The 26,204-nt window shown below is 48.3% G+C and overlaps 1 protein-coding gene across 1 annotated transcript in view; it reads left to right on the plus strand.

Moving 5' to 3' along the window:
• Positions 1 to 7,449: 7,449 nt before the first annotated feature.
• Positions 7,450 to 26,204, plus strand: part of AK1 (adenylate kinase 1) — a 121,204-nt gene continuing 102,449 nt past the window's right edge. Inside the window, exon 1 of the mRNA XM_060250756.1 lies at positions 7,450 to 7,515. Within this exon, the coding sequence (XP_060106739.1) occupies positions 7,453 to 7,515 (63 nt within the window). The 5' untranslated portion in view covers positions 7,450 to 7,452. The remainder of the gene's footprint in view (positions 7,516 to 26,204) is intronic.

Here is a 26,204-nt window from a genome sequence, read left to right on the forward strand (position 1 = left end):
AAGAAGCCCTGCCCTTAGTGCTGAGGCTTGTACAGAAACTCTTTGAGTCCAAGTCCCAGGTGCCTGACTGTGGTTACTCAGGGGTAAGGGAAATGCACTCTGTTCAAGCCCTGGAAAACCATTTACTATCACTTTTCGTGTTGTTGGCCTTGAGTCTGAACACTGGCTAGCCTTAAGATGAGTTGTTCTAAAGTCCAGTCCTGCTTCATACTAAGACGGTTTTGATTAATTCTTCCCTTGTTCCTCACACATTTGGCTAATTGTTCTTCTAAGAGGAGAGGCTCCCTGCATATCTAGCCCAAAATAAGCCTACACTTCTCCAACTTTGAAACACGAACATACAAAACTTCCTTCGACTGGTTCAATTCAGCTATCACACCAAAACGTGGGTTAGGAGAACTGGATACTTGGTTTAACAAACTGTGGTTTTGTTAACGGACTGGGAAACCGTGGTTTGAATTCTGTTTGCAGTCACAGTACAGCATCATAGACTGACATAATGTTTGAGTCAAACAACATGTAAGAGGCAAGCAAATTAGACGCTATGGTTTGAGGTGCCTTTGCCAGTTGAGAGATCGGCTAACTATGGTTCGGTGCGATGAGTGAACTGACAAACCAGTTTGGGCTGTCGCTTCATCTCTGGAGGCCACAACACCTAGATGTTTTAGCGCTGAGCAGATGGGCAATGAAGGCTGACAAACAGCTCTGAAGCAGGGCTTGCCTGCATGTTGGGAAAGGGGAGCCATCATGGCTAGCACAAGCCCTGGTTTAGCATGTTTAATAAATCACAGACTTAATGGCATGAGGAATCGATTAAGCCATTAAAAGGCCTGCTCCTCTCCTATGGTAACTGCTGTGAATCACACAGTAATTGCATGAATGGGTTCTCAGCATGGCAAAGAGAGCCAGTTTGGCGTAGTGGCTAAGTGTGCGGACTCTTATCTGGGAGATCTGGGTTTGATTCCCCACTCCTCCGCTTCCAGCTGCTTGTGGAATAGCCTTGGGTCAGCCATAGCTCTGGCAGAGCTGTCCTTGGAAGGGCAGCTTCTGGGAGAGTTCTCTCAGCCTTACCTACCTCCCAGGGTGCCTGTTGTAGGGGAGGAAGGTCAAGGAGATTGTGAGCCGCTCTGAGAATCAAAAGTGAAGGGCGGGATATAAATCCAATATCATCCTCATCAACAAAGTTGTTTGCATCGTAGGTAGATCTGATGACCAGTTCGTTTGGAGTGGATCGGAGTTCTCCGACTCTGAGACATTTGAGGAACGCAGGAATGGTTTGGAACAGTGATTGCGCAGTATCCCAACATGCAAAGCGTGGTCCTGTATCTGGCAAACACAGTGCCTGTCAGGGATGGATGAGAAATCCGAAAGCAGGGTGACACCACTTTACAATTTGATTGCTGGGTAGACTCATTGCTACGATGCCTACATGACAGCTTGTTTGTATTGAGGAATAAAAACACCCGGCAAGCAGGCAAGCGAGAAAGAGGATCTCTTAAAACCTGTGGCTGTAGAAAGAGACTCCAAATCCAAGAAGACAATAATGCCGGCATCAGAACATGGGGCTAGGGTTGCCAAACCCCAGGTGGGAACAAAAACAAGAAGAGAAATCATATGAACAATAGGCAAACCAAAAACCTCTGGGGGTATATGTGATCCAAAATTGCTAGGCTGTAATGTCCATATTGCATATCAAAATATTTAATAAACCAGATGAAATTGCTGAGCAGTCGGCTTATAGTGGATAAAAGGAAGTACTTCTTCACCCAAAGGGTGACTAACATGTGGAATTCACTGCCACAGGAGGTGGTGGCAGCTACAAGCATAACCAGCTTCAAGAGCGGATTGGATAAAAATATGGAGCTGAGGTCCATCAGTGGCTATTAGCCACAGTATATTATTGGAACTGTCTGGGGCAGTGATGCTCTGTATTCTTGGTGCTTGAAGGGGGGGCAAAGTGGAAGGGCTTCTAGACCCACTTGTGAACCTCCTGATGGCACCTGGTGGGTTTTTTTGGCCACTGTGTGACACAGAGTGTTGGACTGGATGGGCCATTGGCCTGATCCAACATGGCTTCTCTTATGTTCTTATAGAAATGCCTCTCACAGGTATGGTCCACAGTAGAACTGTAGAACAAATATATTGTAACAGGATTGTTAATGCGGAATTACACGTTAACAATCCTGTTGTAATCTACAATTTTGGGGATTTGAAGATGCATTTGTTCTATTGTGAACCATATCTGTGAGAGACATTTCTATGAGACATCTGGCTTATTAAATCTTTTGATATTCAATATGAACATTACAGCCTAGTAATTTTGGATCACATATACCCCCCAGAAGTTTTTGGTTTGCCTAATCCACAGGTGGGGGCAGGGGATCCCCCGGTTTGGAAACACCCTCCGCTTCAGGGTCATGAGAAAGGGGGGGAGGGAAATGTCTGCTAAGCACTCCTTTACTCCCTATGGAGACTGATTCTCATAGGGCAGGGGTGGCCAACAGTAGCTCTCCAGATGTTTTTTGGCCATGCTGGCTGGGGCTGATGGGAGTTGTAGGCAAAAAACATCTGGAGAGCTACCGTTGGCCACCCCTGTCATAGGGTATAATAGAGAATTGATCTGCCCCCCCCCCCCGTTTTTTGAGGTAGAAGTACCAAATTTTCGCATAGCATCCAGTGCCTCTCCTCAAAACACCCCCCAAATCCCCAAAAGGATTGGACCAGGGGGTCCAAGTCTATGAGCCTCAAAGAAGGCGCCCCTATCCTTCATTATTCCAAATGGAGGGAAGGCATTTAAAAGGCGCGCAGTCCCTTTAAATGTGATGGCCAGAACTCCCTTTGTGCTTGTCACACCCTCCTGGCTCCACCCCCAAAGTCCTCAGATATTTCTTGAGTCTTACCTGGCAACCCTACCAGGGACTGGGGGTCTGAGTCCAATTCCTCGTCCATTTTGGTCTGTGTCACTTGTTCCCCAATTGCAGCGGCTCTCCAAAGCCCGAGCTAGGGTTGCCAGCCTCCTGGCAGGGTCTGGAGATCTGGAATTGCAACGGATCTCCAGATGACAGAGATCTGTTCGCCTGGAAGAAAGGGAGGGTGGATTCTAGGCATTCTACCTCTCCGAAGTTCCCTCCCCTCTCCACGCCCTTCATTCCCCAAGGCTCCACCCCCAAATCTCCAGGAATTTCCCAAACCAGAGTTTTAAAAAGGCAAAGGTAGTCCCCTGTGCAAGCAAGCACCAGTCATTTCCGACTCTGGAGTGACGTCGCATCATGACATTTTCACGGCAGACTTTTTATGGGGTGGTTTGCCATTCTTTCCCCAGTCATCTACACTCCCCACGCCCCCCAGCAAGCTGGGTACTCATTTTACTAACCTCGGAAGGATGGAAGGCTGAATCAATCCTGAGCCGGCTACCTGAACCCAGCTTCTGCCGGGATCGAACTCCGGTCGTGAGCAGAGAGCTTGGACTGCAGTGCTGCAGCTTTTACCACTCTGCACAACGGGGCTCTTCAAACCAGAGTTAGCGGCGCTATAAAATCAGGCGGAAATCTCTCCCAGGAACCAGAAAGCCAGTTCTCAGGTCTCAGCATGCCCTGAGCAGCTGTGTCCTCTTCCCAACAACGTGTTGCTTCTCTGGCCCTTCTCTCTTGCAGTGGCCCGCATATGAACTCCAGGCCTAGCAAAACAAAACACAAAGGCATTCCGAACGGAAAGAAGCCTTAGGCCATGGGTGGTAAAATTTCTCCCAGCTGCTGTGGAAAACTGCACCCCCCCCAACTGGGTCCTTGGCCATAGCATCAAGCCCCCCCCCCCCGCAAAAAAAATGCTTTCCCTCCCACTGCCATTAACTTCTTTTTAGACCAAGCATGCCCCCCCACACACACACCATTGCTGAAAGTAGGACAGAGAGGAAAGTGGAATGGGCGGCCCAAAACAGGAGCAGAGCATTAATTTTTCAGTACATTTCATGGAGCAATCTCCACCATTAGAGAAATCTTAGTTAATTATCAATTTAAATTCTACATGCGTTTGCACGCACACACGAAAACAGTCGCTCAGAAGAAAATGATATTCTTCCTTTGTTTTTGGAGGGCACCGTTTGAAAAGAGGCCTTTCTTCTTGTGGGAGGGAAAGAGGCATGGACACCACTGCTTTCTGCAAATTTGTGCATTAAAAATAATAATTTTAAAATTGGCTGCCCCGCTAATCAAGGGATCACCTTTTTGGAGTTTCCCCCTTTCTCAATGAAATCTCTGCTCAGTCCTGAAGTTCATGGGGGTGGGGGGGAGTCTAATTTTCCCTAAATGAAGAAGATGATGATATTGGATTTACATCCTGCCCTTTACTCTGAATCTCAGAGTCTCAGAGCGGTCACAATCTCCTTTACCTTCCTGCCCCCCACAACAGACACCCTGTGAGGTAGGTGGAACTGAGAGAGCTCTTACAGCAGCTGCCCTTTCAAGGACAACTCCTTGGAGAGCTATGGCTGACCCAAGGCCATTCCAGCAGGTGCAAGTGGAGGAGTGGGGAATCAAACCCAGTTCTCCCAAATAAGAGTCTGCGCACTTAACCACTACGCCAAAATGATTGGTTTTTCCTCACAATACCCCTGCCTAGGGTTGCCAGGTCTGTGTTGGAAAATACCTGTAGACTTTGGGGGTGGAGCCAGGAGTGGGTGGGGTTTGGGGATGGAAGGGGAGGGGCCCCCGCATGGCACAATGCCACAGAGCCCACTCTTCCAAGCAGCTGTGGGGAGCTGATCTCTGCCACCTGGAGATCAGCTGTAAAAGCGGGAGATGTTTTTGTTTATGTTTAATTCGATTTATACCCCGCCCTCTCCGCCGAGATCTCCAGGCCCCACCTGGAGGCTAGCAACCCTACCCCTTGCCTCACAGGGTTGATACAATGCATATGGAGCAAACTTCCCCACTAAGTATTGCTGCTCTGCTTTTCAAATGGGTGGCATCTCTGGGCATTGGTGGCTGGAAAAGTATGTAACCCTTCTTGATAATTTCAATCCCCAGTCGGGGGCAGGAGATCCCCTGGTTTTCAGCAGGGGGGAGGTTGAATGTCTGCTGGGCACTCCATTATACCCTATGGAGAATCAATCTGTGGGTATCTGGGGCTCTGGGAGGGCTGTTTTTTGAGGTAGAGGCACCAATTGTTCAGCGTAGCATCCTGTGCCTCTCCTCAAAAACACCCACGAGTTTCAAAAAGATCGGACCAGGGGGTCTATGAGCCCCAAAAGAAGGTACCTGCATTCTTCCATTATTTCCAATGGAGGGAAGGCATTTAAAGGTGTGAGGTCCCTTTAAATGTGATGGCCAGAACTCCCGTTGGAGTTCAGTGGTGCTTGTCACTTGCCCCTGTCTCCACCCCCAAAGTCCCCAGATATTTCCTGAGTTGGACCTGACAACCTTATTGAAGGTTCAAGAGTGGAGTTTAGTAGATTAGGGTGGAGCCTGATGAACTTGGGGCGGAGCTAAACACTGAAAGTTCTCAAGTCCAACCAAAATCGCCTCCCTCGTTGAGCCTGACTTCCCTACACCTGGGGCAGTGGATGGCGCCTGATGGGGTGAGGCGGCGCCTATGGGGTGGGGTCACGGGTCGACAACAGAGCCGCTGCTTTGCATGCAGAAGGTCCCAGGTTCGATTGCCAGCATCTCCAATTAAAAGGATCAGGTAGGAAAGTCACCTGAAAGATCTGCAAGCCCATAGAGCTATTGAGCCAATGAGAGCAGTTGCCAAGTATAAACCACCGAGGTGCCTTGTTGTACTAAGAGAACGACGACTGCGGAGAACTGGGTTCGAATGCTGCGCCAGCTAGGAAACTCACTGGGCAGGCCGCCTTCCGTCCGGCCTACACAGGGCAGCTTTGTGCAGGAAGATGATTTAAAAATGCGATGGACGGATGCATCCGATGGGGTCACACGGGGACGGCCCCTAGTTGGTGAAGGGGACAGAACTTGGAGGACTGGGTGGGAGTGGGGAGAGCTCGAAGAAGAGCCGGAAATCAACCTGGGCTCTTCTCAGCCTGCGACTTTAGACCTTTCCCGAGAGACCCGAACCCCCGCCTCGAAGCTCGCATGGTGAGACTGGCAACTCTCTTGCAGACCCTCGCCCCTAGTGGCGCCTTGCTTTGCCCCTCGCCTGCCCCCCCCACCGCCCGAGGGGGGGCTTCCTCTAGGACAAGGGTGGCCAAACTGTGGCTCTTTCACACATATTGTGTGGCTCTTAAAGCCCTCACCGGCCAGTTGGCCAGCTTGGAGAAGGCATTTGTCTCTTTAAAAATCACTGTTCCAGCCAGCAGCTGGGAGAATGCATTTAAAGATAAAGTTGCTTTCTTTCCACCTCTCCCTCCCCTCCATCTACTTGCTTCCCTCCCTGCTTCCCTTCCTTTGATGCTCATATCTTGGGGCTCTCAAACAGGGACTGGAGCTCTCTCCTGATCACAACTGATCCTTCAGATTACAGAGATCGGTTGCTTTGGGGGTGGGGGGGACTAACTGCTTCAGAGGGTGAAAAAATCCCAAACTCCAGCCTCTGCAGGGAGCACCCTCAAAATTTCCAGGAATTCCCCAAGCTGTGGGCAACCCTAGTCTCCAGGGCCCACTGGAGCACCTGAAGTGGGAGGGTTTAGGGCAGGGGTGGCCAAACTGGGGCTTGGGAGCCACATGTGGTGCTTTCACACATATTGTGTGGCTCTCGAAGGCCTCACTGCCCCTGTTAGCTGGCTTGGAGAAGGCATTTCTCTCTTTAAATCACTTCTCCAAGCCAAGCCATCTGGTGGCTTGGAGAATGCATTTAAAGTTGTTTTCTTACCACCTCTCCCTCCCTCCCCATCGTCCTTTTTCCCCTCCCTCCCTTTCCTCCTTCCTTCCCTCCCTCCTTTCTCCTTCTCTTCCCTCCTTCCCTTCCCTCCTTCCTTCCTCCCTTCTTTTTCCTTCCCTTCCCTTCTTCTTCCTTCCCTTCCCTTCTTTTCCTTCCTTCCTTCCTTCCTTCCTTCCTTCCTTCCTTCCTTCCTTCCTTCCTTCCTTCCTTCCTTCCTTCCTTCCTTCCTTCCTTCCTTCCTTCCTTCCTCTGATGTTCAAATCTTGCGGCTCTCAGACATTTGGCATTTATTCGATGTGGCTCTTAATGTTAAGCAAGTTTGCCCCCCCCCCCCGCCCAGCTCTGGGAGCAGAGACAGGCGGCGGCAGCAGCAGCAGCAGCAGCAGCAGCGAGCGCCCTCCGTGCAGACCTCCCTCCCTCCCTCCTCCCGAGCTTGACTCCTCTCCCCTCCCCGGCGGGCGGGCGGAGGAGCGGCCGCCCATCGCAGGAGCAGCAGCAGCAGCAGCCACGGCAGGAGCAGCCGCTTGGCTGGGCGGCGAAGGCAGGCGGCGGAGCGAGGCTGGACGGGGCGAGCGCTTCCCTTCCCCGCGCCCCCGCCCCAGCCGGGAGTCTCCAGCCAGCATGAGCAGCACGGCCGAAGCCAGGGACTACGTCTCCCGCCGGGAGATCCCGCAGCTCTTCGAGGTGAGCGAGCCGGGGGGGGGGCGGCGCTCGGGCAGGGGTCCCGGGAGAAGCTCAGACCTCGCCTTCTGGGGGACACGCTTCTGGTTGTGTGCTAAGATTGCGCCTCCGCCTCTGAGCATGGCCAAAGCGCCTCTTCTCGCCTTCTGAGCAAGCTGCAAGCGCGGCTCTAGCGACTCTCAGCCACCCGCACCACGCAACGTGTCTCTAGGCCAGGGGTAGCCAAACTTGCTTAACGAAGAGCCACACAGAATAAACGTCAGATGTTTGAGAGCTGGAAGACATGAACGTCAGATGTTGGAGGGTGGGAGGAAGAAGAATTGCAGATTTATACCCTGCCCTTCTCTCTGAATCAGGGTCTCAGAGCGGCCTACAATCTCCTATATCTTCTCCCCCCACAACAAACACCCTGTGAGGTGGGTGGGGCTGGAGAGGGCTCTCACAGCAGCTGCCCTTTCAAGGACAACTCCTGCGAGAGCTATGGCTAAACCAAGGCCATTCCAGCAGCTGCAAGTGGAGGAGTGGGGAATCAAACCCGGTTCTCCCAGATAGGAGTCCACACACTTAACCACTACACTGGGGAGGGAAAGGTGAAAAGAAAGCAACTTTAAATGCATTCTCCAAGGAGAAAACGAGTGTCTCTGTGTCAGTGCAGAGTGCTCATTTCCCCTAGGACTGCACTCTCAAGGCCAAGACTTGAGGCGAAGGCACGCTTTGGGTATGCACAGAGTGCTTCTACCTTGCCAGCTATGTGTAGTATGCCAACTGTTTGCAAGGGTAACACTGAGTCACAGAAGACCCTGGTGCTAGAGAGCATGTGCTGAGCGTCTTTGCACTTGGGAATCCCTAGGTTGCGTTTCTGATCCGGGGACCTGAAACTGAGTAAATTCTCATTTTAAGCTTCGAGCTAGAGTATGAGCAGGATTGCTGCTATTTCCCAGACAAATAACATCCAAATGTTTCTTTATGTGTGTATGGGTGTTTTGTGTTTTTTTTTTTTTGCAAAAACAAGCAGCCAGTGTCCACGGAGGGAAGTTGTGCACTGAAAGCCTAGCAACTAAACCAGCCTTATAAATTGTATGGCTTGCTAAATTAATTGACTCAATGACTGACCGCCTAAGCCTTGAGAGAGTCAAGCTGAGGGCATTGGGTGCGACAGATTGTGCGGTTAAAATGCCCCGGTAGAACCTGCGGAACCCAAGGCCTGGCAGGCGTCGTTTAGTGCAATAACTTTTCCTTCTCTAGTGATCCATGTTGCTTTTGTTTTCGAGAGAATGTCTAGCATTGTATACCCAGAGAGCCAGGAACTGAACAGGACGCTAAGAACTCCATGATTTATGAACGCCAACGTGGGAGAGTCCTGTGATTCTGGCCCCCCCCCCCCCCCCGATAATTTTCTCTGACAACATTTTGTGTGTGTGCGCGCATGTCAATGCCTGGAAGTCATGGCGACCTCTGGTGACTCCTTGCTTGCGTATGGAGGGCATTCAGAGAAATGGCTTAAAAGCCTGCCTCCACCTCCCAACCCTGGTATTCTCTGGAGGTCTCCCATCCAAATACTTACAACATTTAACTCAGGGGTGGCCAAACTTTGCTTAACATAAGAGCCACATAGATTACATGTCGAATGTTTGAGAGCTGCAAGATGTGAACATCAGATGTTTGACAGCTGGAAGGAAGGAAAATCGATGGAGGGAGGGAGAAATGGAAAGAAACAACTTTAACAGCATTGAAAGAAAGCAACTTTAACAGCATTCTCCAAGCCACCAACTGGCTTGGCTCGAGGAAGTGATTTAAAGAGAGAAATGCCTTCTCCTAGCCAGCCAACGGGGTGGTGGGGGCTTCAAGAACCACAGTTTGGCCAACCCTGATTTAACCCATGCTGCGATGAGATGGTGCAGCAGGGGAGGGGGATAGTCAAGATGGGACAAGTGGGTGACCACCTTGCCGGGTCTGCTGTTTTGTCCCACCTCAAAATATTTTCTTTTTGGAAAGAAAATCAGGTTGTTTTTTTTCATTTGGGCCGCAGCAGGGTCCACTTAAAGAATGCGCCCCAGATTCCACTGCTAAGTTTCCAGGTTCTTGAATGTGGCCAGGTGCTTATAGGGGGATCCAGAAAGCAAGAATGACCAACTTCTTCAACTTAGGGGCTGGATCCTCTACTGGTCACTCACATGCCCTGTGTGTAAATGGTCTAGGCCAGGGGTGTCCACTCATTTGTTATGAGGGCCGGATCTGACATAAATGAGACCTTGTTGGGCCAGGCTGGCCGTGTCAGGTTGGGCCGAGCCATGTCGGGGGTGGGGGGTGGGATGTGTGTACCTATTTAAGATTAGGTAGCAGAGATATAAATTTTATGAGGAACACAAGCACAAATATATATTTTTAAAAACTTAAAATATGCTTAAAATGTTAGCACTCATTGGTCTTAAAGGTGCTTTCTTTTTATTTCTCCCACGGGATCCAGGGAACTGGGCAAAGGAAGCTCTGGCTCTTTCCTTCACTTCTTTCACCAGGGGACTGGGGGGGGGGGAGCCTCAGCCAATAGAAGGAAGAGAGGCTTGGCTCAGTGACTCTGCTGTGCAACTGAGAAAGCCTGGCGAAGCAAGCTATTCCTCCCCCCCTTCCTCCCCAAGGGAGGAGTCTCCGCCAATGGAGAAATTAGAGGTTTTGCTCTGTAGCTCCTGTGCGATTGAGCAAGCCTTGCAAAGCAAGCTGTTATGCAGAAGGAAGCAAGAGAGAGGGAGAAGGAAGCAGATGACAGCCAGTTGTTCGGGGGCCTGATAGGAGCCTTCTGGGGGCCTGATTCAGCCCCTGAGCTGCATGTTTGACACCCCAGGTCTAGGCTGAGCTTGAAGTTTGTCTATGCTTCCTGTGGCTTGCTGTGTGGCTGCCCATGAAAATGGCAGCCTGTGTCTCATCGTCCCCACAGGGGTGTAGACTTTCCGATTTCCTGGGGTGGGAGAGGGCTGGGGCTTGGCCAGAGGCATTGCTACGATAGGTCCCTAAAAGAACGGGGATCTAATGACATCACAGGGAGGGGCCTCCATTATCACTATCTATGGAGGTGGGGCCATGTGGGATTTAGGGAGACGCCTCCCTGAAATTTAGCAGGAACCCCCCTAACAATGCCCCTGAGCTGGGCCAAACCCAGGAAAAGGTGGGAGTTGGCCAGTGGTTATAGTGGTATCTCCGCTGTCTCCTGCTTTCTCCTGTTTTTGAAATTCACTTTTAGAATGAATAGTAAACATGCATATCATGTGCACAGGATAAACTATTGGTCACAAATTTGACAGCAAAAGTCAACACAGAAAAGCCTTTAGGGGAACTTTTTAAAATGTTCCCCTGGATGTTCATTTACAGGTGTCTTGCTTCTGCGTTGTGCAGAGTGGTAAAGCTGCAGTACTGCAGTCTGAGCTCTCTGCTCACAACCTGAGTTTGATCTTGGTGGAAGCTGGGTTCAGGTAGCCGGCTCGAGGTTGACTCAGCCCTCCATCCTTCCGAGGTCGGTCGAATGAGTCCCCAGCTTGCTGGGGGAAAAGTGCGGATGACTGGGGAAGGCAATGGCAAACCACCTCATAAAAAGTCTGCCGTGAAAACGTGAAAGCAACATCACCTCAGAGTCGGAAACGACTGGTCCTTGCACAGGGGACTACCTTTACCTTTTTTTTTGCTTCTGCCTTATTCATAAGGGTAACATTGTACCCAAATTTACAAAATTATGGCATCAGATACCTTCATTTGGTAAATGCATGGCTGGAGTCTCTAAGCTACAGCAGAATAGAAAACAGTTGCTGTGCATTCAAAGCAACTGTGCAATAAAACAGCTACTCTGAGGTCCCCAGTGAGTGTCCTGGAAGGTTCAAGTGTTCTGCTACAGGCTTCTCAGTCTTGTGGTTCTTGATGTCAGATTTGTGTCTATTGTTTCTGGGAATCTGAAAGACTTTCTGCCATCTATGCCTGAAAGAGTACTTGCAACATATGCAAGAACAGAATAACACTTCAGCCTTCCAGGACGCTCAGTGGGGGACCTCAAATTAGCTACTTTATTGCAAAGGAACTTCAGAAACAGATGGGAATAGGAGACTGCTGAATTGCAAGCTATTACAACACTCAGAACAATGGAACCTCCAGGACTTAACAGAAATATCGGCTTCTTCTCTCACTACGCATGCTAACTCAGTTCTCACTTATACCCAGAAATCAAACTTTGTTGTTCTAAATGATGCCACTTGACTCAAACTTAGTTCTCACATCCGTTGTTAATTGCTTTATCTGTATACCAATTTGCTGCAATTTTCACATCTTACCTAATGTGTCATTCCAATCTTAGCTGTATGTATTGCTCAGTTACTTAGACATTTTTACTCCCAATTAGCTCTTCCTGGCAATTTAACCCCACCTTACCTATATGTAATATTTGAAGAAATCTGTTTCAATTAATCTTAGGGAATGAACATACTAAGTCTCTCAGCTCTTGGAACTTTACCATAATGGAACTTTACTTGACTTGTAGGTACCACTCTTCTCAAACCTTGTCCCCACACCTGCTTGTTAAATCTTTTATTTGCTTGCTAATTTACTGTCATTCAAAGCTCTCTCACATCCAATCTCAGCTATAATCACCTGGTACTTATGCATCTTGACTCTAAATTCTGTTTCATCTGTATCTGATGAAGTATGCTTGCATATGAAAGCTTTTACCCAGAATAAATCTTCATTGGTTTTAAGGTGCCACTGCACTCAAACTTTAGAGCTTCAGAACAACACAGCTACCCATCTGAATCTGAATAAGACAGTATGCATGCACACAAAAATTTATACCTAGAATTATACTTAGTTGGTTGTATCCATTAGCTAGTTGGTTGCCCCTTTGAACCTGTACCACATTATTTTAGGTAACAGTAAAATGAAAAGCATGAACATATACAGAGTGCACATTCCTTGCCAATGTTGTCTCTGGACTGCACACAGGACAAAAGGAAATTTTAAAAGGCCTCTGATTTTTGTGTCCCCTCCACCCAATCTCACTTTTCCCCAAATGTAAATTGGAGCCAAGCAAGTATGTTGAGCGCAACAAAGGCCTTGCAGTCTGACAGCTGCCACACTGAAAGTGGATGCAGCCAGCCAGGGTTAAGGCCTATACTTTCTTTTCCAACAGACACTAAACCAATTTAAGTATTGATGTGTTCTGGATATCAAAACTGTAGTAATTAATCTAGAGAGTCCAAAGATACAGCCAAAAACCTTTGCAGATCACAATTACCTTTTACAATATCAAGCGTCCTTCAGCCCTTTAGGCCAGCTGGATGAATGGACAAAATAGCCACCTTTCCTAGATCTTAGGTGAAAGATCTGCCCTCCCTGATGGATTCAGTAGCAAGAGAGTTTTTTTTCCTATTGCTAGAAACATTATCAAAGCTCTTTGCCCACTCTCTTGCCCCAAGTCTGCTCAGGTCAAAACAGCTTTTCCTGTCTCCACATATAGTCTTGCTATCTGATATTTCTTGGAGAAGGGAGGGGAGAAAAAGAGGGTGTTTATCTACCCATCTATCTATCAGTTCTCTTCTCTGCTAGCTCAATTAGCATTTGTAAGAAGGTGAGCTTGGAAGATCATTACACCATATTGATGCTCTTCTTTCCAGCCCAGAGGAAACAAGCGGTTTTCCTGACTCACAATGTCCCAGGAGAAAAATGTATTTCTTCACAGGATCCACTACCCCATTAATGCCTTTGAAGATCATTATCTCTCATTGAAAATCTAAAATGGATTGGAAAACATTTTCATACACTCAGGGCTTTTTTTTTTTTTTGGAGCAGGAACGCAGTTCCAGCTGGCTTGGTGCCAGGAGGTGTGGCCTAATATGCAAATGAGTTCCTGCTGGGCTTTTTCTGCCAATAAAGCCCTGTGTGAAACAATGGTGGTATCAGAGGGTGTGCCTAATATTCAAATGAATTCCTGCTGGGCTTTTTCTACCAAAAAAAGCCTTGCATACACTCAAATAAGTTTGTCCCTATGCCCGGGATTGGTTGCCTGGGGGAGGCCTGAGCCCCCAATAGTGGCAGACTGGGTCTAAAAATATTGGTTGCCAGGAGACAAAGGGGGCCCACCCACAGCTATAAGGCTATCATTTAATTTTTATAAGAAATAAATAAAATTTTCAAAAAAATACATAAGTAGGGAAAAGGTATAATTAAAACTTTTGTGAAATAAATTATATATTTAGTAATTATGGTGTACATATATTGTACATTTTACTGGGCAGTATACAGTAGATATTAAATGTAAATATTTACTATCTACTGTAAATTTTAATTGCATTAGTTGCAGTAATATTAGAACTTCTGTTATCTTTTCAAGCTACAAAAAAGGACGTTAACATTTTTAACATATTGTCTAAAGTGTAAGGGGCCCCACTTCATCAGGGGCCCACTTGCCATCGGGCAAGCTGACACCCTGGCCAGTCCACCACTGGCCCCCAAGTCCTGTCTTGATTGCCCGGAGGGGGCTCGAGCCCCTGAGGCTGCCCCCCCCCCCCAGTTTTTCCCTACGCGTCCCCAGTAAATGAAAACACATGATGTGTTATGATTGCCTTGTGAGCACCAGTCAAGAAAGTGCATTAGAGGGGCATCCTGCTGGGATTTTATGGATTTATTTATTTGGTTCACTTATATTCCGTCCTTTCCCAGACGGGCTCAGGGCGGATCACATTCAGATAGAAACCAGTCACATATAATAAAATCAATAAAACCAATAAATACAATTTAAAACAGCAGCATTACAACAACATTATTAAATGGCAGAGGCGGGCGGCACATAGTGCAACTTTAGGTGTAATCATTCAGTGGCCCGAATATAAAGAGTCAGATGATAGATCACTGTGGGGGGGGAGCAGGCAGCCGATGGTATAGGCAACAGAGTAGAGGACGTCCGTCTGCCTCAACTAAACGAAACAGCTCTGTCTTGCAGGCCCTGCAGAAGGGTAACAAATCCAACAGGTCCCGCACCTCCACCGGAGCTGATTCCCCCAGATTGGGGCCAGGGCTGAAAAGGCCCTGGCCCCAGTCGAGGCAAGCCGGACATCCTTAGAGCCAGGGATGACCAAAAGGTGTTGGTTGGCCAATTGCAATGTCCTTCGGGGCTCATATGGGGAGAGGCAGTCCCGCAGGTATGTCAGTCCCAGGCGTAAGGCTTTGAATGTCAATGCTAAAACCCTGAAATGGATCCGGTACTCAACCAGTAACCAGTGCTTACAGCATCGGTCAACTGCTTGCCTGTACAGGCAATCCAGTTAAGAGCTGCGCTGCCGCATTTTGCACCAGTTGAAGTTTCCAGATCAGCCTCAAGGGCAAGCCTGCGTAGAGCAAGTTACAGTAGTCCAACCTGGAAGTGACCGTTGCATGGATCACTGTAGCTTGGTCTTGGGAAGTCAGATAGGGCGTCAGCTGTTTGGCCTGCCGCAGATGGTGAAAGGCAGATCGTGCAACTGTTGTGACCTGGGCCTCCATAGAAAGGGAGGCATCCCGTGTCACCCCCAGATTCCTCACCTACTGAGCTGGCACCAAAGGGGTGCCATCTAGGATGGGTAGTCGGATGCCCGATCCTTGTCCCCCCCGACCCAGGTACAGGACCTCTGTCTTAGTTGGATTTAGCTTCAGCCGGCTTAACTGCAACCAACCTGCCATGGCTTCTAACGCCCTGGTTAGATGGTCTGGGGCGGCGTCTGAATCGCCGTCCATCAGCAGATAGAGCTGAGCGTCATCTGCATATGGGTGACAACCCAGCCCAAAACCTCGGGCAATTTGGCAAGGGGGCGCATCATTGGTGAGAGAATAGCTCCCTGTGGCACACCACATTTGAGTGGATGCCGCCGAGAGGTCTGCTCACCAATCACCACCTTTTGCCCCTGACCATGGAGAAAGGAGGAAAGCCATTGTAAGGCCACCCCTTGAACTCCGACGTCGGCAAGGTGGTGGGTCATAAGATCATAATCGACTGTGTCAAACGCTGCTGAGAGATCTAATAACAATAGCAGTGCTGACCCGCCTCTATCTAGATGCCTTCTAAGGTCATCTGTGAGGGTGACCAAAGCAGTTTCCGTCCCATGACCAGGGCGGAAGCCAGACTGGAAGAGATCGAGGGTAGAAGTATCCTCCAGGAAACCTTGAAACTGCTCTGCCACCTCTTTCTCAATTACCTTATCCAGGAACGGTAAATTTGAAACTGGGCGGTAATTGGCCAGGACTATCGGGTCCAAAGATGGCTTTATCAAAAGCGGACAGACCGCTGCCTCTTTAAGTTTAGCTGGAAAAGTCCCTGTTTCTAAGGAAAGGTTAATAATATCAGCTAATAGACTTAGATGCCTTAATAAGCCAGGATGGACAAGGGTCCAATGGACAAGTGGTCGGCTTCACTGCAGCCAAGATCCTGTCCACATCTTCCCGAGTAAGACGGCTGAAGTGCTCCAATATGGGACCCATAGATGGGCAACGGGCTTCCAGCTCCCGTACTGTATCAACTGTGGCAGGAAGACTCTGGCGGAGAGTCGAGACCTTATCTGCGAAATGGGTCGCAAAAGCCTCACAGCCTATATCCAATTCTCTAACTTTTGGATTGCCTGTTGGCCGTGTAGTCAATGCTCGAATCGTTCTAAATAATTGGGCCAGACGTGACTTCGCTGATGCAATGGAGGCCGCATGGAATTCCTTCTTAGTGGACTTCACTGCCTTCTCATAGGCCTTCATAAATGCTCCTTAAGAAGTTCTAGACTCCTCGTCATAAGATCTCTGCCACACTTGCTCTAACGGTCTAAGTTGCTGTTTCATTCTTTTCAGCTCGAAGGTATACCATGGAGCTGATCTGGTACAGTGACATAGAGGGCACCGGGAGGCGATGTTGTTGATGGCAGCAGAGAATAGGGAGTACCGGTTCTCAACTAGCTCATCTAACGACCCACCAGGGGGCATCGGATCCCGCAGAGCTTCTTGAAGCCGCTCTGGGTCCAATTGGCTCCGCGTGTGAGCATAAATCTGCCCATCGCCTAAACAGGAGGAGGGCTGTAAGTCAACTCGGACTTCCAGGGCATAATGATCCGACCATGGAACTGGAGCGGCAGCTATCAGATCAGGTGTTATCCTGGCTCTAAAGACCAAATCGAGTGTGTGACCAGCCTGGTGAGTGAGGGTTGATATAATCTGGCTGAGTCCCAGTGTCTCCATGGAGGACACTAGGTCCTGCGCCTGCACCTGCACCGACGCCGCATCCTCAACGTGTACGTTGAAATCCCCCAGGACCATTAACCTAGGTCCTGGTTAGGGATAGGGTTGCCAAGTCTGACTCAAGAAATATCTGGGGACTTTGGAGGTGGAGCCAGGAGACTTTGGGGGTGGAGGCAAGAGTAAGGGTGTGGCAAGCACAACTGAACTCCAAAGGGAGTTCTGGCCATCATATTTAAAGGGACCCTGCACCTTCCCTCCATTTGGAATAATGAAGGATAAGGGAACCTTCTTTGGGGGCTCATAGAATTGATCCCCCTGGTCCATTTTTTTTAAACTTGGCGAGTATTTTGAGGAGAGTCAGCAGATGCTATGCTGAAAATGTAATGCCTCTATTTCAAAACACAACTCTCCTAGAGCCCCAGATACCTGTGGATCAATTCACCATTATGCCCTATGGGAATCATTCTCCATAGGGAATAATGGAGTGTCCAGCAGATATTTCCCTCCCCCCCCCCGACTTTCTGATGACCCTGAAGTGGGGGGAGGGCCTCCAAACTGGGGGATCCCCTGCCCCCACCTGGGGATTGTGCAAACCAACAAAGAGCTACGCGGATAATGGAGCAGAAGAAAAAGCGTAAAGGTGCCCTCCGTGAAAACCAGGCTCCACAAATAATAATGCAGAAGAATTATAAAGGTATCAAAAACACTTTGTTCCAATATAAATGTAAGAATCAATACATAAGGGACCACAAACCCACACCCAAAGTCACTTGAATGCAAATAAATGTCCAAACTTTAGAAGAGGTGCAGGTAGTAGTTCCCACGGTAAAGTCATCCACGGAGCACAAGGGATTTTGACCATACCGGATAGTAACGATTGTAAGCATATTGGATACAAGTGTGTGTTAGCACCAGCGTGTAAATTTCATGAGACTGTCTGTAAGCTCGTAGAAGCTGTAGTGAAACGACGGATCAAGTACTGCCGCGTCGCGTTCGTGTCATCGTGCCTTGCTGTACGGAGTAAGAACTTTTGGAAGCCTTGTGCTCCGTGGATGACTTTACCATGGGAACTACTGCCTGCACCTCTTCTAAAGTTTGGACATTTGTGTGCATTCAAGTGACTTTGGGTGTGGTTTGTGGTCCCTTATGTATTGATTCTTACATTTATATTGGAACAAACTGTTTTTGATACCTTTAGAAGATAGAAGAAGAAGATATTGGATTTATATCCCGCCCTCCACTCTGAAGAGTCTCAGAGCGGCTCACAATATCCTTTCCCTTCCTTCCCCACAACAGACACCCTGTGAGGTAGATGAAGATATTGGATTTATATCCCGCCCTCCACTCCGAAGAGTCTCAGAGCGGCTCACAATCTCCTTTATCTTCCTCCCCAACAGCAAACACTCTGTGAGGTGGGTGGGGCTGAGAGAGCTCTCACAGCAGCTGCCCTTTCAAGGACAACCTCTGCCAGAGCTATGGCTGACCCAAAGCCATGCTATCAGGTGCAAGTGGAAGAGTGGGGAATCAAACCCGGTTCTCCCAGATAAGAGTCCACATATTTAACCACTACACCAAACTGGCCCTTTATCATTCTTCTGCATTATTATTTGTGGAGGCTGGTTTTTGCGGAGGGTCCCTTCGCCCTTTTTCTCCTGCCCCACCTGGGGATCGGCAGCCCTAGTTACGGATGTTATGTGGGCGAGGTGGAGACGCAGGCCTGCTGTTTTCAGCGGCATCTCCACCATCTTCATAACGGCTAGCGTCAGCCTTGGAAGTCAGACTGTCAATCTCATCCAACCCTCAGAATTAGGGTTGCCAAGTCCAGTTCAAGAAATATCTGGGGACGTTGGGGGTGGATCTCATTTTTCAATGTCTTATCTGCATTAAAAGCTCCCTGCACATAGAAAGACTGGACAGCAAGCCATGGGAAAGGACAGGACATTCTGTATGTGTACTAGATCTCTATATACGTGGAGTCCCCCCCCCCCCCGCTCCTTTTGTGTGTAGAAAAATCTGAAGCTATATTCCACCGATTTCAGTTGGAAGAGATGCAGGCTGTTCTGCTTCACAGCTCTGCCACCTAAGTGGCTCTTCATTCTTCATAATGTTTAAACTGGCCCTTGGGCTTGGTTTACACAAGCTAAAGAGAGAGGCAGTAGAGTCTGGAGGTGGCAAAGCAGATTGGGTCACCTCGGAGTAGAAGTGGGAGGTGCCAGTTTTGAATGCACCCCACAAGCAAGCAGACAGTGCGTCAAGGAAGATGTTTCTGGCTTTGTTGGCTCTCTGGTGTGCTAATTTTCCCCTTGCGGGGACTTTGCAAGTAGAGGAAAATTTAAAAATGTGATTGCCCACCTGCAGTCTGAAGTGGTATACATGCCAGTGTGCCACCAGAGGACTCACAGGGGTGTCAAACAGGTGGCCCGGGGGCCAAACTAGGCCCCTAGAGGGCTCCTATCAGGCTCCTGAGCAACTGGCTGTCATCAGCTTCCTTCTCCGTCTCTCTTGCTTCCTTCTGCATAACAGCTTGCTTTGTAAGCCTTGCTCAACCACATAGGAGCTACGGAGCAAAACCTCTAGGAAGGGTGGAGAGAGAGAGCTGGCTTTGCCAGGGCCTTTGAATCGCACAGCAGAGCTACTGCTCTATCACCTTCTTCTGCTGCATGCATTTTGTAATACAGGTGGATTCAAGCATCAATCAAAGTAGGCAACTGCATTATACAGACCAATATCTGCTGTCTGTCACTAGATATCAGGATGGAAGACTTTTCCATGTATTCAGACACTTTAGACAGGATGTCTACTGTTGGGACCTCAAGAAGGTGTGGTGTAGCGGTTAAGAGTGGCAGACTCTAATTTGGAGAACCAAGTTTGATTCCTCACTTCTCCTCCACATGCAGCTCTCTGAGCTCTCTCAGCCCCATCTACCTGACAAGGTTCCTGTTGCGGGGAGAGGAGGGGAAGCCACTTTGAGACTCCTTAGGGTGGAGAAAAGTGGGGTATAAAAACCAGCTCTTCTTCTTCTCATTGAGCTATAAAATCCTCTAGGACTTTTCTTCCAACACTGTTCTTTGGTGGTGTTTTCTTAACAATTCAAGGTGTAGCTACACCATGGTAGCACTACACTACAATAGTCAGCTCCATGACAGAAGCCTGGATTCTGTTTCGACAACCACACCTGTTTTCCCAAAGCAGATGAACGATAAAGATGCGTTTGTTGCTCTAGCTAAAGAACAGAGTCTTCCTTGTCTCTCCCTCCTCCGCTGTTGGCCGCCCCTATTTGATGGGGATGAAACTAAAATTAATTTTAGCTGGAGAATGCTTCCTTCTTTAGGGAAGAGTGGGGCCAGAGAGTTCATTACCTCACCTGGAACACGGATTCATCCTTTTAAAAAAGGAAAAAGAGAACCCCTAAGCCTTTTTTAAAATGTTGGAATGCTTTAGAAGTGTTACTTTTTAGAATATGACAGTTTCTATTGAAAGAAATGGGTGGCAGCTGGTGTTCTCCAAAAGCATCAGTAGTTGAACACTCACCCAAGATTCCCGCCTTTTGAGGGTTTTTCATGTAATCCTGAGAAGTCTCCCCCCCCCCCTTTAGCTAGAACCACCTTGAGCATTGCAAAGCCTTTAATAAGGTATAAAGAGCTACTCAAAATAAATTATTTATTCGAAAGGTATTCATTGCGAGTGGGTAAAGACGGTACTGAAGAAAACCAGCATGGTGCAGCGATTAGAACAGGGGTGTCAAACTCATTTGTTATGAGGGCTGGATCTGACATAAATGAGACCTTGGAGGGCTGGGTCATGTTGGGCTGCGCCAGACTGTGTGTGTTCCTATTTAAGATTAGGCAGCAGAGATAGAAACTTTATAAAGGACACAGGCAATCACAATTAAAGATTTTTTTAAAAAAACCCCTTAAAACATGCTTAAAACATTAGCATTTGTAGGTCTTAAAGGTGTTTTCTTTGTATTTCTCCCATGAGTTCCAAGGGACTGGGCAAAGGAAGCTCTGGCTCTTTTCTTCCTTTCCCAGGAGAACCAGAAGGGGGAGGAGCCTCAGCCAATAGAAATAATTGGCTCAATAGCACCAATGTGCAATTGAAAGAACCTGGCAAAGCAAGCTCTGCCTCCCCCTCCTTCCTCCCCAAGGGAGGAGCCTCAGCCAATGGAGAAAATAGGGGTTTTGCTCTGTAGCTCCTGTGTGATTGAGCAAACCTGGCAAAGCAAGCTGTGAGGGAGAAGGAAGCAGATGACAACCAGTTGCTCGGGGGGGGGGCTGATAGGAGCCCTCTGAGGGCCTGATATGGCCCCCAGGCCAGATGTTTGACACCCCCGAGTTAGAATATTGTAGGACTGCAGAGTCTTTAGTTCAAATGCCTCCTCAGTCACAAAGTCCCCCAGGTGATAATTATTGGCCAGTATTCTCCCTCAGCCTAACCTACATCACAAGTAGGGTTGCCAAGTCCAATTCAAGAAATATCTGGGGACTTTGGGAGTGGAGCCAGGAGACTTTGGGGGTGGAGCCAAGATCAAGGCTGTGACAAGCATAATTGAACTCCAAAGGGAGTTCTGGCCATCACATTTAAAGGGATGGCACACCTTTTCAATGCCTTCCTTCCATAAGAAATAATGAAGGATAGGGACACCTTCTTTTGGGGCTCATAGAATTGGACCCTCTGGTCCAATCTTTTTGAAACTTGGGGGGTAGTTTGGGGAGAGGCACTAGATACTATACTGAAATTGTGGTGCCTCTACCCCCAAATACAACCCCCCCAGAGCCCCAGATACCCGTGGATGAATTCATGATTTTCTATGGGAATAAATCTCCATAGGAAATAATAGAGTTCCCAGCAGATATTTCCCTCCCCCCCCCCCGCTTTCTGACCACCCTGAAGTGGGGGGAGGGTCTCCAAACCGGGGGATCCCCTGCCCCCACCTGGGGATTGGCAACCCTACTCACAAGGCTACTGGGAGGATAAAATGGAGGAGAGGGGAATTGTGGACTCGGAGGAAAGGCTGAATTAAAAATGGGAGAATTCATTGTAAGCAGGTAAACACTTCTGAATTTAAATACAAGTTACATTTTCCTGACACTGACAATTTGCAGATGCTAAAATACACAGGCACTTGATCTCGGTAAGAGGCCTCTAAAAGTTCTTGTTATGAGGAAATTGCTGTTTTTTTCCACTCATTTATCTGATACCTCGCTTGGCAAGAAAAGCCAGCTAAAACTCTGCTGTCTCACGGGGCTGTTTTGAAGGCAATGAGGAGACCTGCTTACACCATGCTGAGAGCCTTAGAGAAGGGAGAAGGATAAAATATAATACATAGAAAAAAGAACAGGGTTTACTCAAGGAGTGTGTTTCTGCTGCTAACAGTTTGTAAGCAGTAAAATACATGTTGCCACTTGGGCTTAGAGAGAGGGTTCTAGAAGTTTCTTTGGTCACAGGGAAGCCCATTGGCTTTCCTACTCACTTCCTCTGGGGTCCTACCTGGAAATATGGCAAACACACAGTGTTTATCTTTAGTCAGTATTGTTGCCAATTCTGAGTTCGGAGATTCGTGGAGATTTGTGGGCAGGGTTTAAGGAGGAGAGGGAGCACAAGTCTTGATCTAGCACCAGAGAGTCCACCCTTCACTGCAGTCATTTCCTCCAGGGAAATTGATCTATGTAGTCTGGAGTTTGGTTGTGATTCCAGGAGATCCCCAGGCCCCTCCTGGAGGATGGCAGCCTTAGGAATTCTTTTTTCTGCCTTCATCAAGAAGTGGCGCAGAGTGGTAAAGCTGCAGTACTGCAGTCGGAGCCCTCTGCTCATGACCTGAGTTCGATCCCAGCGGAAGCTGAGCTTTCAGGTAGCCGGCTCGAGGTCGACTCAGCCTTCCATCCTTCTGAGGTCGGTCAAATGAGTCCCCAGCTTGCTGGGGGGAAAGTGTAGATGACTGGGGAAGGCAATGGCAAACCACCCTGTAAAAAGTGTGCCATGAAAACATTGTAAAAGCAACGTCACCCCAGAGTCGAAAACGACTGGTGCTTGCACAGGGGACTACCTTTACCTCTTTGTTTACAAGAAGTGGATGATTTAAATTTTTAAAATGTTTGGACGTGCACACGTGCAAGAGATTTCAGAAATAGGGTTCACCTTGAAGTTTTGCTAGACAAGGCTCTCTAAGAATTCAAATGCTGCACTGTTCAGGACCAGTGTTCCCACTAAGCTGAATCAATGTGAGCTAGCTCACTGTTTTTTAGACACCAGCTCACACATTTTTGTCTTGGCTCAGGTATGGTGGCCCCAGAGCAAACCGATTCATGCAGTAGCTTGCAACTTTAATGTCAGTAGCTCCCAAAATAGAATTTTTTTCTCACAAGACTCCACAATTCAGGGGGTGTTTTGTTCAGGACCATTTTCCTCTCCTAGGATTGCCAAGTCGAATTCAAGAAATATCTGAGGACTTTGGGGGTGGAGCCAGGAGACTTTGAAGGTGGAGCCAGGAGCAAGGGTGTGACAAGCATAACTGGAGTTCTGGTAATGCATTTTGGATGTATTGAGTTGTGGTTCCAGAAAGAGTAATTTTTGTCAGAAGAAGAGTTGCCATCGAAACATGCCTTACCGGAATCGTGTCACAATACTGCTAATTCTGGAGTTATGAACTTTGGCACCTTGGCAAAATATGGACTTTTGGGTCCGTGTTAGGCAGCGGAGCAGGCTTTTTTTTGTATGAGTTGATGTATATAAATTGATTTTGTACATCATTTTTGTTATCTAATGTATGTTCATAAAGAAGTATCAGCAATTGCTTGACTCTGTGATATAAATGCTTACTTAGAAGTGCATTTAAGCGGCCTTATTGTTGTGATATTTGTGGTTCGTTAGCACGGTTACCTCCTAGCCCACCTGGGGATTGGCGACCCTATCCTCTCCTGCATGAAGCCCCATGCATTAACTGTCTGCCTAGGACTTATCTGTCTTTGGAGTTCAGCATGGTTGAGGGTCCACTTTCCAAGCCAGCCGCGTCACAGCACTCTTGCTTTTGCAAACGAGGCCTGGATTTCCTGGCCCTGTCTTCGGAAACTAGAGCATGAAATAAAAAGCAGAAATCACCGGCACTGTGGCATGTCAGACTGTTTCTCTTGGAAAGAACCCAGAGGCGTAGGCTTCAGGCAGTTGTGCCCCGTATAATTCTCAATCATGATTTCAATGGCATTAGTCTACAACTTCCCTGTAACACAAACCTGTAAAGGGGTGGGGGGTAAGATCTCTGGTTCTCTCCCTCTGGAATACAATGAGTCGTCAGGGGTTTAAGCAGGCCAATTTCCCCCATTCCTCTATGATTTTCCTCCCTTCAACAGATTCTCAGTATTCCAAAGGCAACAAACAGGCTCAAAATTAATCAGGCTATCTCCCCCCCTACCCTGGGTTTTAAAGTTACAAAATAACTTTATCCCCCACTCACCCCCACATAGGTAAGGAGTCTCCATGCAGAAGCCCCTGTCTTTCTATCTTGACTATCAGTGGTCTGGTTAAACTAGGATTGCTGAGTCCAATTCAAGAAATATCTGGGGACTTTGGGAGTGGAACCAGGAGACATTATGGGTGGAGCCAGGAGCAAGGTTGTGACAAGCACAATTGAACTCCAAAGGGAGTTCTGGCCATCACATTTAAAGGAGCCATACACCTTTTAAATGTTTTCCCTACATTAGAAATAATGAAGGATAGGGGCACCTTTTGGGGGGTCTCATAGAGTTGGACTCCCTGGTTCACTCTTTTTGAAACTAGGAGAGCATTTTGAGGAGAGTCATCAGATGCTAGGCTGAAAATTTGCTGCCTCGACCTCAAAACGCAGCCCCTCCAGAGCCCCAGGTACCCCCAGATCAATTCTCAATTATACCCTATGAGAATCGATCTCCACAGGGAATAATTAATTGCCCAGCAGACATTTCCCTCCCCCACCCCATTTCTGACGACTCTGAGGCGGGGGATAGGCATCTCTACTCACAAGTTGCTAAACTTCCAACTTCTTCAAAGTAACACAGAGCAACCAAAGGTTCAAGTTTACATTTCCTATGCAAAGGACTTCTGAAAAGATTGTGCAACCACAGCCACTGGGAGCAGCCATGTTCTTCCGCCTACTCCCCCCCACCCCCATTCAGCCTTAAAGACACAGACACACCATCTATTCAACCTTAAAGACAGACACGAAGCCTTTCCAAGTGGAGTCTGAAGCCTCCGGAGATGGAAAGGCACATGGTGGCTGTGGGGGGTGGGCTTCCCTCTGCCGGCCAGCTGACTGGGAGTGGGAAGGAGCCTGGGAAAGTGGGAGAAACCCTGCTGGGACCTGGGGATTGACAAGCCTGGGTTAAACTGCTTTCATGATTGACACGAGCCACACACTTAACTTAGTAATAATGGTGATTTTGTGTGTGTGTGTGAGAGAGAGAGAGTGTGTGTGCCTGGAAGTCATGGTTGACTTCTGGCAACCTTTACTGAGGTGGCTTGGATATTGCCTGCCTCTGCCTCCTGGCCTTGGGATTCCTTGGAGGTCTCCCATCCAAGTAGTTGCCTGGGTCGGCTGCTCTTAGCTTCCAAGATCTGACATGGTGATACTTTTTCGGGTGTAGAGGCACGATGGGCAAGACATGGGCTGGTTTCAGTTTAAAGCTCTTTATAATTTTATGTCCAGAAGTTGGAAATCCCCAACCCACCCCAGCTCTTCCCCTCCAGTATTCTATAAGGTCACATGGGTTTGAGCTAGCTGATCACTCAGGTGAGTTCTTCATCAATCATTGGCTCATCAACCGATTTGTCTATTTACTTCATTTGCACCCAGGGCTGGCCCAGACAGAGAGTTCCAACAATATGCTGTGGCTAACAGCCACTGATGGACCTCTGCTCCATATATTTATCCAACCCCCTCTTGAAGCTGCCACCACCTCCTGCGGCAGTGAATTCCATGTGTCAATCAGTATCCAGGGAGGCTTCTAGTTTCAGGAAGAAGATCTGCATCGTTCTTTTCTCATAACCTGCTCAAAATTGCCCTCTCCCAAATGGCTCCCCTCCCACACAGGCGGAAAAGACATGTATTAATCAGTACACCCTGCAGCTGATAAATGAACTGGGGAGGGAGTCAATTTTGAGTAGCAACGGCAAAGGAGGGAAAGGTTAAGCTAGGGTTACCAGCGGTCCTCTTTTTAGAGGACATGTCCTCTTTTTAGAGGACATGTCCTCTTTTTTGAGGACATGTCCTCTTTTTTTGGTGTTTGTCCTCTTTTAGACTTAAAAAAAAAAAACCCTGATAAAATGTCCTAGTTTGGGGCTGGGAGGCTGAGCTCGTTTTGCCCTATCCCCCCGCCCCTTCCCCAGCCCATGAAGGTCATCCCCCTGTGCAAGCCCCAGTTGTTTCTGACTCTGGGTGACATCGCATCACGATGTTTTCACGACAGACTTTTTCACGGGGTGGTTTGCCATTGCCTTCCCCA

The sequence above is a fragment of the Heteronotia binoei genome, chromosome 12 (assembly GCF_032191835.1).
Source record: "Heteronotia binoei isolate CCM8104 ecotype False Entrance Well chromosome 12, APGP_CSIRO_Hbin_v1, whole genome shotgun sequence".
Lineage (NCBI taxonomy): Eukaryota > Metazoa > Chordata > Lepidosauria > Squamata > Gekkonidae > Heteronotia > Heteronotia binoei.